This window comes from Mus caroli, chromosome 8, assembly GCF_900094665.2.
Source record: "Mus caroli chromosome 8, CAROLI_EIJ_v1.1, whole genome shotgun sequence".
NCBI lineage: Eukaryota > Metazoa > Chordata > Mammalia > Rodentia > Muridae > Mus > Mus caroli.
In genome coordinates, this window is record NC_034577.1 from 102748595 (window position 1) to 102761235 (window position 12641).

Consider the following 12641-nt stretch of genomic DNA (forward strand, 5'->3'; position numbering starts at 1 on the left):
TTTATCCATTCCTCTGGTGTCTCTCTGCAGGTGTCTCTGTGATATGGGAATCTTTAGGTGAAGAATCTAGGACTGGTATAGCTGAATCACATGGAAGATGTATCATTAGTCTCTGGAGAAACCTCTAGACTGACTCCTATAGCTGGACTGGTACATTCCCACCGGCAGTGGGTAGTTCCATCTGTCTACATTCTTGCCAGTATTTCTTGGTTTTATTTGTTTGTTTTTAATGACTGCCATTCTCACTAGGGTGCAGTGGAGTCTCAGTATAGTTTTGATTTGTGTATCCATGATGTGAGGTTGAACATTTTTCCACTGGGCATTTGTATTTTATCTTTTAAGAGACACTTGTTTTGATCAGAGTTATGGTGGAAAGTAGGGATCTTGCTTCAAGACTGGTCTATCATGACAGGCAATATTTTTGGGATCTTATCTAGCTCAGCTGTCCAGGTTGCCCACTTGGTGGCCGTCTCTGCCCAGGTATTTATTTCCCTTGCTGGTGTTTTTAGTGATGTTATAAGTGAGTAGTAATAGCATCAGTGCTTCTGTCACAATAATCTCAGACCCTTGGTTTCATGGGGGAGCTTTTGGCCATTAGTAACCCTTCTTTCCAAGTCTACACATGGGCGTGTAGCAGCAAAGACCCACACTTGGTAAACACTTACTTGCTCAAGTTGCAGAAGTCCATTAGGGCAGGAGAGATAGACGCGCTCCAGGGGCCGAGAGGTCAGTGGTCCTGTGGCATTCCCTGTGCCATGGTCTTCTCGGCTTCCCCTTCCACATTCTGCCTTTTCTTTCTTTCTTTTTTCTTTTCTTTCTTTTTTTTTTTTTTGGTTTTTGGAGACAGGATTTCTCTGTCTAGTCCTGGCTGTCCTGGAACTCACTTTGTAGATCAGGCTGGCCTCGAACTCAGAAATTCGCCTGCCTCTGCCTCCTGAGTGCTGGGATTAAAGGCGCGTGCCACCATGCCAGGCTCTGCCTTTTCTGTCCCAAGTGGGGAGAAAGGTAGCATAATTTAAGATTGGCATGTTTTTAGGGTGAGGTCATAGCTAGGTGTGATGCTGTGTTCATCTCCTGTTCTTAGCCAGCAGTGTACCTTTATCTTTGGGGGGCTATCAGGCTTAAGCTTTGATCTTCACCCTTAAGCAAGACAAACTGGATCAGGTGGTTCTGAGGTCTTTGGAGTTGGTTTCTGGAGGGATGTGGAAGAATTTGGAACTTTGGGTTAGAAAACCCCTAAAATGCTGCAACCAGAACGTAGTGGGCCATTCTGGTGGGAGTTAAGACCATAACACCAAGAGAAATTTAAGGAGCTGGAGAGATGGCTCAGTAGCTCAGAGTGTTTCCTGCTTTTGCTGAGGATACAGTTCAGTTCCTAGCAACCATGTTGGGTAACTCACAACCACCTATGGCCCCAGCTCTGGGGAGTCCAATACTCTCTTCTGGCCTCTTCAGGCACCCACACATAGATGGCATACACTCATAAACATACACACATATGCAAAAGTAAAAATAAATCTTAGAGAGAAACACTGATAGTGAAGGGTACTGAGGTTTCCGAGGGAGGCAGGGACTTCTCTGAAATGGGGCTAGAGGCCATTTATATTCAGTTCTGGCCGAGAACTGAGCTGCTTTCTGTCCTGAGAACTTGAGTGAGGCTGAATTCAACAGTAATGGACTAACTTGTGTGGTGCACATCTGAAGACAGGATGGGGGCAGAAAATGGGGGATTAGTGATTAAGACACTGGCTGCTCTTGCAGAGACGTGGGCTCAATGTCCAACAATGTCTTCTAGATGGCATGCAGACTATATCAAGGATACTGCTCACTCTTCTTATCCTAGTGTACTGTGAGAGACAGCTGGGCAGCAAAGGGGGGAGGAGGGAAGAAGGGGCAGCTCTGTGTGGTTTGGTGGGAAAGGGAGGGAGTTTAAAGTTGTAGGCTGCAAGGCAGATGCATAGAAAAGAGCTACAATTGTTAGAGACTAGCATCATTTAAAGGAGACCTGCTCTGCACTGAGACAATAGGAGAAGTGCTCTAGGGGCTAAGTCCCACCCTAAGAGAAGTTCCAGTTTGTCCCAAGGTACTGTTCACCTAAAAGGAGAGACCCTAAATTAAGGATGCCACTGAAGGAGTCCTCTGTTTGAAAACCACCACCTGGGGGGGCGGGGTGTCCTCCAGATACGCTTGGAAGGCACACAGGCTGACTCAAGTATGGCCCAAGGGGACCAAGCTACATCCAGCTGGAGGCATCGTGGTAAAGGTGATAGATGCAAGAGTAAAGGGTTCAGGGAGGCTCATGCAAGTTTGTAGAAGGCTGCTGAGGCCAAGCAGAGTGGCCATTGTGAGAAGCCGTGAAGGTTGTCAGGATCAAAGGAAAGTCCAATTCTTCAAACTCCAAAAGATTGTCCAAATAGCCAAAAAATGAGCTCAATCTGCTCTATGGGAAGATTTCTGGAAGTTAGAGAAAAGTTAGTATTTCTTAGGAACTTGTTAAACTGGTTCCCATTTGCCCAAAGTAATTTCTCCTACCTATGGCAGAAGGGTCATATGGCTACTTGTGATACCTATCAGCTTATCAAAGCCTTGGTGGCCTCACTAACAAGTACCTTTTATAAGCATTTAACACCACTGCCTGGCTTTTTTATTTCGAGACAGGGTTTCTCTGTGTAGCCCTGGCTGTCCTGGTACTCAAGACCAGGCTGGCCTCGAACTCAGAAATCCACCTGCCTCTGCCTCCCAAGTGCTAGGATTAAAGGCATGCCCACCACCGCCCGGCAGCTTTTTTTTTTTAATGATTTATTTTTTATTTATGAGTACACTGAAACTGTCTTCAGATACACACTAGAAGAGGGCATCGAATCCCATGATGGTTGTGAGCCACCAGGTGGTTGCTGGGAATTGAACTCAGGACCTCTGGCAGAGCAGGTCCATCTCTCCAGCCCCCAGACACCAAGTTTTCTTAGCCAGAGCAACTTTATTGATTTGAGCAACAAACTGACCATCCAGGGATGCAGCATGGACTCAGGAGCTGATATTGCCACCCCTACTGTTCTAGTTGAGCAGGTTTTAAGCTCAGAATTCATACTCAACATGTGTAAGACAGATCAAAATCATAATCAGGTGGACCATCTAATATTACAGGAAAGGGAACGATAGCAGGTTCTTAATAATAGGTTTCTGGGAACGGAGTAAGAAATGAGTCATGGTTTCTATGGTTGGAACATGGAAGGAATTGGGGGAAAAAAAGAACAGAACACATCTGAGCCCTTGGCTTGACCTTAAATGATATTCAAGCCCTAGCAAATGGGTGTCTGGCTTAAGATGGCAACACTCATGCCAAGCTTCATCTTTCATCGCCCACACCCCTTTTTTATGTAAGTAGATCAAACCATTGATCACCTTCTGTATACAAAGGGTTATATTATATTCTCATGAGTGTAAGTTAAATAGATCCTATTCATTTTTGAATGAGGTTAATAAAGGCATTGATTATATGCCCTATGAGGAGGAGTAAAGACAGAGGAGTCAGAGGACCAGCTAGGGTCATAAATAGGGAGTTTAGGCTGGGAGGCCTTTTTTTGTTTTGTTTTGTTTTTGTTTTTTCGAGACAGTTTCTCAGTGTAGCCCTGGCTGTCCTGGAACTCACTTTGTAGACCAGGCTGGCCTCGATCTCAAAAATTCATCTGCCTCTGCCTCCCAAGTGCTGGGATTAAAGGTGTGTGCCACCACTGCCTGGCCTGTGAAACCAATTCTAGGACCATTGTCTTTCTTGTTCTCTCTATAATAGATTTTGTTTGACCTTGGCTAAAGCACCCTTGATGGCTCCAGAGTGATTAACATAGAAACAATAAGCCTCTCCCAAAGCCTGCAAAGTCCCCTTTTCTGTAGAATAGCTACTCTAATCTTCTGTTCTGTAGGGTTACTTCAGCTGAAGAGTCTGTCTAGTTCTCTAGCTGTCAGACTGTGAAATTCAGGTATCCCGGGTCTGTATCTTTTTGGCTGGGGTAAAAAAGGATGAACAGATTGCAGCGGGAGCTTTTGCTGCACTGCTGTGTGCCCAGAAGCTGTCTTTGGATCCGTGAATGAAAGACACACACACTTTAGCTTAGTTTTAAAATGCCTTGGCAACCTCAAAGGCTGGGCACTCCTAAACCTTCCCTTGCTACCCCAGGCCCAATCGGGGAAGTGGCCAGTGGCGATTCTCTCCGTTCCTCTCTGTGTCCTACCTGCCCAATGCTGATTCCATCCTGTGCCACGCGCCATTGGCTGTTGGCATCTTTATTGATCAGTCAAAAACCAGTTGGGGATAGTGACCTTCAGCGTCTGGACACGAAGATTCCCAGTTGAATCAAAGCATTAGAACCCATCTCCAACAGCAGATAGGCAAGGGTGATACCAAGGTGCGTACAAACCAAGTAGTAGTGGAGTGTTTTCGCCAGCTTTGCCTGTCCAGGGACTCATGCTCCCGTTCCTTGCATATCCTCTAGTGTGATGGAGGCATGAATGGACCATGGGTGGTTTTTGTCCATCTGGTGTGAAGGAATCTTCTGGATGTTGGTTATATTGGGTCCAAGAGTGACTAAATGTGCTATCCCCATATAATAAGAGGGTCTTAAATGTAAGCAAAGCCAGCAATCTTTCATAAGTTGTGGCTGAGTCACATTTAGGTTAAGCAAAGGTAGCAGTCAGGTGTCAAATAGGGGTTCTATAAGTCCTTGTTCAATGAATGGGTGACTGTTCTGAAACAGGAATCTGACCTTCAGGCCCTGATTTATGGCTGTTAGCCTCTGGTTGCAGGGTTGCCAGGGGCACAGACTATGGTTTTGGTCTAGATAGCGAGTAGATAAAGATCTCCCTATTTGTCCTAAAGGGTTAGGGAGCAGCCTAAAGGGCTGTCTTTGGATAGTAAACTCAGTCCCCAGGTCTCAGCCTGTCTGATACTTTCTAACACACCACTTCTGTCCTTTATCCCAGATGTCTCCTGGAGGGAACATATCCTAAATTTTTTAGGTTTTGGTTACAGTATCAGGGAGGCTTGCACGTTCTGTAGGCCTCGATGTTAGCAGACATATGAGGATCATTGTCTAGGGACCAGGGAGACCAAGTCTCACACCCCAGTTTTTACAGTGATACCATTTTGCTCACTCAGTTTGATTCACAGGACATACATAAAAAGATGATCCTGAAGAGTGGAAAATTACTAGCTGCCTGTGAGAACATGAACTCTTCACCCTCGGGCCCCGACCCCTGCTGGGTGACTGTACCCGGAACATTTTTTTTTTTTTAAAGATTTATTTATTTATTATATGTAAGTACACTATAGCTGTCTTCAGACACACCAGAAGAGGGTGTCAGATCTCATTTCGGGTGGTTGTGAGCCACCATGTGGTTGCTGGGATTTGAACTCTGGACCTTCGGAAGAGCAGTCGGGTGCTCTTACCCACTGAGCCATCTCACCAGCCCATACCCGGAACATTTTTAAGAAAAACATTTCCTGGAACAACCACAGAATGTTCCAATGCCCTCTGTGGAATGTTCCAATGCCCCAGGTGTGTTGCTTAATGTAGCACATGACCTAACTGTTGAGTAAATTTATGGTTTTGGACTTCCCCTATTTCCTCCCCAATCCTCCCCCTCTTTTGTGGTTTTTGCCTTTATAAGCCTGTAGAGAGTTTGGGTCGGGGTCGAACTCCTCTACCCCTGTGTGGTGTATGAGTATGCTGGCCTGAGCTCTCGTTCCATCTCGCTTTCAATAAACTTCCTTGTGTGGTTATAGCAAGTCCGGTCTCAGTGTCTCACTGGGTGCATGCTGTTCCTGAGACTTGAGTGAGGGTCTCCCTTGGGGGGGGGGGCGTGTCTTTCATTTGGGGGCTCGTCCGGGATCTGTGCAACCACCCAGGGGTCCTAGACCCACTTGGAGGTAAGGATTTGTGTCTGGTTTCAGTTCTGTGTCTGTGTTCTGTCTAGAAATCTGGTGCGATCACAGTTTCGGTTTTGCGGACGCTCTTTTGAGGCCAAAAGAGTCGCGCTCCTGGAGGGAGAGCGGAATGGATAAGGATAGACGTGTCCAGGTGTCCACTGTCCTTTTGCCCTGGGAAACGTCCCAGGAGGACAGGGGGAGGACAGGGATGCCTGGTGGACCCCCGCAGGGAAAGTCAGGAAGTAGGTTTACTCCTTGATGATCTGTATCAGCGACCTAGTTCTAGGCCGACTGACTCTTTTCAGTGTCTCTGGTCGACGCGGAGTCGAGGCAGATTTTGGTTTCTTTTTATTCTCGTTTTGGTGTCTGTTTTTGTGGTGTGTGTTGCCGAGCTTGAAATGGGACAGACAGTGACAACCTCTTTGACGTTGACTCTTGACCATTGGACTGAAGTAAGAACTAGGGCCCATAATCTCTCTGTCGAGGTCAAGAAGGGACCCTGGCAACCTTTTTGCTCCTCTGAGTGGCCAACCTTCGGTGTGGGATGGCCATCGGAGGGAACCTTTAACCTACCTATTATCTTCGCTGTCAAGCGAATTGTTTTTCAGGCCACAGGGGGACACCCTGATCAGGTCCCATACATTATTGTGTGGGAGGACCTGGTCCAAAATCCGCCACCCTGGATAAGACCCTGGACATCGGGAGCCGAGGCGGCGACCGTGGCCGTGGCCTCAAAACGCCTTTGCCCGCTCCATCGGCTCCCCTGCGGATCTATCCTGAAATTGATGATGTCTCTCTCCTTGACCCTCCTCCACCTCATTATCCCCCACCGATTCCTCAAACTGTTCCTCCACAGCTGCCCGCCCCAGCGGACCCCCGGGTGGCCTCTGAAACAGGGCCAGCGGCAGGGACTCGAAGCCGCAGGGGCCGTAGCCCGGAGGGATATGGATCAGGACCAGATTCTACCGTTGCCCTACCATTACGGGCTTACGTGGGGGGACCCGCCCCTGCCCCAGGGGAATTGGTCCCACTGCAGTATTGGCCGTTTTCGTCGGTTGATATGTACAACTGGAAGACTAATCACCCCTCTTTTTCAGAGAACCCCTCAGGCTTAACGGGACTCCTCAAGTCCCTGATGTTTTCCCATCAGCCCACTTGGGATGATTGTCAACAGCTCTTGCAGGTCCTCTTTACAACTGAAGAGAGAGAGAGGATCATGTTGGAAGCCAGGAAGATTGTCCCAGGACCAGATGGGACCCCCACTAATCTCCCCAACCTTATAGATATGGCCTTCCCCTTGGCCCGACCGGATTGGGACTTCAATACTGTGGAAGGTAGGGAGTGTCTCACGGTCTACCGCCGGACTCTAGTGGCAGGGCTCAAGGGGCCGCACGGTGACCCACCAATTTGGCCAAGGTAAGAGAGGTTCTTCAGGGTCCAGTGGAACCGCCTTCCGTTTTCCTAGAACAACTAATGGAGGCTTATAGGAGATATACCCCATTTGATCCCTCCTCGGAGGGACAGCAGGCGGCTGTAGCTATGGCTTTCATTGGTCAGTCCGCCTCTGATATCAAGAGAAAGTTGCAGAGATTAGAAGGGCTCCAGGATTATACCTTACAGGACTTAGTAAAGGAATCTGAGAAGAGAGAGACAGAGGAAGAAAAGCAAGAAAGAGAAAAGAAAGAGGCAGAGGAGAGAGAGAACCAGCGTGATCGCCGGCAGGAAAGGAACTTAACTAAGATTTTGGCTGCAGTAGTAGGTGTAGGAAGGTCAGAGAAAGGACAGTCAGGGTACCTGGGCAACAGGGCAAGAAGACCCCCAGGAGGACAAAGTCTGCTGCTTGAGAATGACCAATGTGCATACTGCAAAGAAAAAGGACACAGGGCCAGAGAATGCCCCAAGAAGAGACAGAGGGGCCCCAAGGTGCTGGCCCTCGAGGAAGATTAGGGGAGTTGGGGCTCGGCCGCCCTCCCCAAGCCTAGGGTAACTCTCTCCGTGGAGGGGACTCCTGTTAATTTTTTAGTAGACACGGGAGCAGAACATTCAGTCTTGACCAAACCATTAGGACAATTAGGAAACAAGAAGACTATGNTGATGGGAGCCACTGGCAGTAAATTTTACCCCTGGACCACCAAGCGGGTTTTAGAAATTGGAAAAGGTCAAGTGACTCACTCTTTTCTTGTGATTCCTGAGTGCCCTGTGCCCCTTCTGGGAAGAGACTTGTTGACCAAACTTAAAGCTCAAGTCCAGTTCACCTCAAAGGGACCAGAAGTCATCTGGGGAGAGACCCCTGTAGCATGTTTGGTTCTAAATTTAGAAGAAGAGTACCGCCTCCATGAACAAAAGTCTGGGTCTTTGCCCTCTGAGGAATGACTGGCAATCTTTCCAGAAGTCTGGGCAGAGCAGGCTGGGATGGGACTGGCCAGACTAGTGCCACCTGTCATAGTCGAGCTAAAAGCAGTTGCCACCCCCGTTTCAGTCAGGCAGTACCCCATGAGCCAGGAGGCTAAAGGAGGTATTCGACCACATATTCAGAGACTACTACAGCAGGGTATATTAGTCCTGTGCCAGTCCCCTTGGAATACCCCCCTCCTGCCGGTGTGTAAGCCAGGAACAAATGACTATCGGCCTGTTCAGGACTTAAGTCAAAAAGCGGGTGCAGGACATTCATCCAACTGTACCCAACCCCTACAATTTACTGAGCTCCCTTCCACCTGAATGGATTTGGTACATGGTCCTGGACTTAAAAGATGCTTTTTTCTGTCTCAGATTACACCCAAGTAGCCAACTTCTGTTTGCCTTTGAGTGGCAAGACCCAGAAGGAGGGCATACGGGTCAGCTGACCTGGACCAGGCTGCTGCAAGGATTCAAAAACTCACCTACCCTCTTTGATGAAGCCCTCCATCATGATCTCGCACCTTTTAGGGCACAGAATCCCCAAGTGTCTCTTTTGCAGTATGTAGAAGACTTACTCCTTGCAGCTTCAACCCAGGAACTATGCCTCGATGGGACCAAAAAGCTCCTAAATGAACTAGGTGAGTTGGGGTACCGGGTATCCGCTAAGAAAGCTCATCTATGCTGCACTGAGGTGACCTACCTAGGTTACACCCTCCGAGAAGGAAAGCGGTGGCTCACCGAAGCTCGAAAGAAGACTGTGATGCAGATCCCGACCCCCATCACTCCGTGACAAGTACGTGAGTTTCTGGGGACGGCGAGCTTTTGCGGACTCTGGATACCGGGGTTCGCAATGCTGGTGGCCCCTCTGTACCCACTCACTAAAGAAAAAGTCCCGTTCACCTGGACAGAGGAACACCAAAAAGCCTTTGACAGCATAAAGGCTGCTGCTTGCAGCCCCTGCTTTGGCCCTGCCAGATTTGACTAAGCCTTTCACCCTATACGTTGATGAGCGGGCTGGAGTAGCCCGCGGAGTCCTGACTCAGACTCTGGGGCCCTGGAAGCGGCTGGTGGCCTACCTGTCCAAAAAGCTAGACCCGGTCGCCAGTGGTTGGCCCTCTTGCCTAAAAGCCATTGCTGCAGTAGCCCTACTTGTTAAAGATGCTGACAAGCTTACTCTGGGTCAGCATGTGACTGTAATTGCTCCCCATACTCTGGAGAGTATTGTACGACAGCCCCCTGACCGTTGGATGACTAATGCCTGGATGACCCACTACCAGAGCCTGTTGTTAAATGATCGAGTGACTTTCGCCCCACCTGCCATCCTCAATCCCGCCACCCTCCTCCCTGAGACAGATGACTCCACCCCGGTACATCAATGTGCTGATATCCTGGCTGAAGAAACTGGAACGAGAAAGGATCTGACTGATCGACCTTGGCCAGGTGTGCCTGACTGGTACACAGATGGTAGCAGCTTTGTGGTAGAGGGAAAAAGAAGAGCGGGAGCGGCGGTGGTGGACGGAAAACAGGTAATTTGGGCAAGCAGTCTTCCAGAAGGAACTTCGGCTCAGAAGGCTGAGCTCCTGGCGCTAACTCAAGCTCTGCGGCTGGCAGAAGGTAAGGCGATTAACATATACACTGACAGCTGCTATGCTTTCACCACAGCCCACATTCATGGGGCCATCTACAAGCAAAGGGGACTGCTCACCTCAGCTGGTAAAGATATTAAAAACAAAGAGGAAATCCTAGCCTTGCTAGAGGCTATCCACCTGCCAAAAAAGGTGGCTATAGTCCATTGTCCAGGCCACCAAAAAGGGCAAGATCCCATGGCACAAGGGAATCAAATGGCTGACCAGGCAGCAAAGCAGGCAGCCCAAGGAGAAACTATTTTGACAACTAGGTCATTGCCTGAACCGCAGGCCAGTCCAGATGTCAGTTTCACCTACCCATTTAAAGATTATGACATGATTGAAGAAATGTCAGATGAAGGAAAAGCTCAAATGTTTAGCCACCATAGGGTGGCTAAGACTAAAGATGGTAAGATCATCCTTCCTTCAAAAGAAGGACAAGATTATGTGATGCACCTCCACCAGCTTACTCACCTGAGAGCGAACAAACTAAAAGACCTGATTAAAAATTCTAAGTACCATGTGTTAAAGCTCAACTCAGTGGTTGAAAAAGTGATAGACTCCTGCAAAGCCTGCTCCTTCACTAATGCAGCGTGGCCATTCAAAGAACCAGGACAAAGGCTTAGGGGAGACAGGCCGGAGCATATTGGGAAGTAGACTTTACTGAGATCAAGCCAGGAAAATATGGCAATAAATATCTATTAGTCTTCATAGACACCTTCTCAGGATGGGTAGAGGCTTTCCCTACCAAGTCCGAGACTGCTCAAGTGGTAACCAAGAAGATTCTTGAAGAAATCCTGCCTCAGTTCAGGATCCCTAAGGTAATAGGCTCAGACAACGGGCCCGCATTCGTTGCCCAGGTAAGTCAGGAATTGGCCACACAATTGGGGACTAATTGGAAGTTACATTGTGCTTATAGACCCCAGAGCTCAGGACAGGTAGAAAGAATGAATAGGACTCTAAAAGAGACCCTTACTAAATTAGTCATGGAGACCGGCGGAAAGGACTGGGTGACTCTCCTTCCCTTTGCGCTCCTCAGGGTCCGAAACACTCCTGGACGTTTCGGTCTTAACCCTTATGAGATTCTTTTTGGGGGACCGCCCCATTTAACTGAGTCAGGTGGGATATTGGATCCTGGCACTGACTCATCCTCACCCTCTGCTCTTTTTGCTCACCTAAAGGCTCTAGAGGTTGTTAAAACACAGATCTGGAACCAGATTAGAGAAGCCTACACGCCAGGAACCATAGCAGTGCCTCACGGGTTCCAGGTTGGAGACTCAGTCTTGGTCAGACGACAGCTTAAGCCCCGGTGGAAAGGACCGTATCTGGTGCTGTTGACCACCCCCACGGCAGTAAAAGTAGACAGGATCGCTGCTTGGATCCACGCCTCCCACGTCAAGAAGGCACCCAGCAAGATGAAGACAACTGGACAGTGGCAGCCACTGACAATCCTCTTAAGCTTCTCTTGCGTCGCAGGAGTCACCCTGGGCCTAAAGAACCACAACCCACACCAGCCTCTGACCTTAACTTGGCAGGTTCTCGGTCCTGATTCGGATCAGGTCTTGTTTACCACCTCCAGAACAGCGCCGCCAGGGACATGGTGGCCAGACCTAGCCTTCTGCCTCAAACAGATTATTCCAGCTGCTAGAAGCACTCCCCCTAATCTAGTAAGAAGCTATGGATTCTACTGCTGCCCAGAGCATAGCGAGCAGTCCTTATGCGGAGGGTCAGCCTCCTATTATTGTGGCCAATGGAATTGTGTTACTTCCAATGATGGTGATTGGAAATGGGCTAGTGGTCATGTTCCTGACAGGGCTGAGTTCTCTTTTCAGAACCCAGGGCCTGGACCGCACGCCGTAATGGAACTGTATAAAAGGACCGACTGTCGTCCCGGTGATTTAGACAGAGTACTGATCAAATTTACAGACACAGGAAAAAATGACACCAAGGCGTGGATAAAGGGCATGCGGTGGGGATTAGTTTTTTATGACTATAGTGGAAAGCCAGGGTCATCAGTCATGGTTCGTTTGAGCCTCAGTAGTCCCCCGACCCAACCAGTAGGACCTAACCCTGTTCTAGTTGAAAAGCCTCCATCACCACTTCCCAAACCTACCATCCCTGAGTCTCCATCAGACGATGGCCAAGCTCAGGGAATGCTTAGATATACATAAAAAAGAGAGAGAAGACAGGCAGGGATGGTTTGAAAGTTGGTTTAATAAGTCTCCATGGTTTACCACCCTTCTATCCACCCTAGCTGGGCCTTTAATAATTCTTATGCTTTTACTTACCTTCGGGCCATGTATTCTCAATAGGCTGGTGGCTTTTATAAAAGAAAGGGTGAGTGCTGTTCAGATAATGGTCCTACGACAGCAGTATCAGGTTCTACAAGAAGCTGAAGAATCACTCTAAGATTAGAGCTACTTACAAGAAGAAGTGGGGAATGAAGAGTGGAAAATTACTAGCTGCCTGTGAGAACATGAACTCTTCACCCTCGGGCCCCGTCCCCTGCTGGGTGACTGTACCCGAACATTTTTAAGAAAAACATTTCCTGGAACAACCACAGAAAGTTCCAACGTCCTCTGTGGAATGTTCCAACGCCCCAGGTGTGTTGCTTAATGTAGCACATGACCTAACTGTTGAGTAAATTTATGGTTTTGGACTTCCCCTATTTCCTCCCCAATCCTCCCCCTCTTTTG

General features: G+C 48.5%; 2 protein-coding genes across 6 annotated transcripts in view; both read left to right on the forward strand.

The window, feature by feature from the left end:
• The window catches only part of Zfp1 (ZFP1 zinc finger protein), a 38760-nt gene that overhangs the window by 3485 nt on the left and 22634 nt on the right, over positions 1-12641 (forward strand). The window lies entirely within an intron of this gene.
• LOC110300915 lies at positions 5915-12631 on the forward strand. The gene is given in 6 exon segments (XM_029480634.1): positions 5915-6622; positions 6625-7302; positions 7305-8565; positions 8567-9259; positions 9261-10582; positions 10585-12631. Coding segments are annotated over 6 exon segments (5787 nt in total). The 5' UTR covers positions 5915-6321; the 3' UTR covers positions 12117-12631.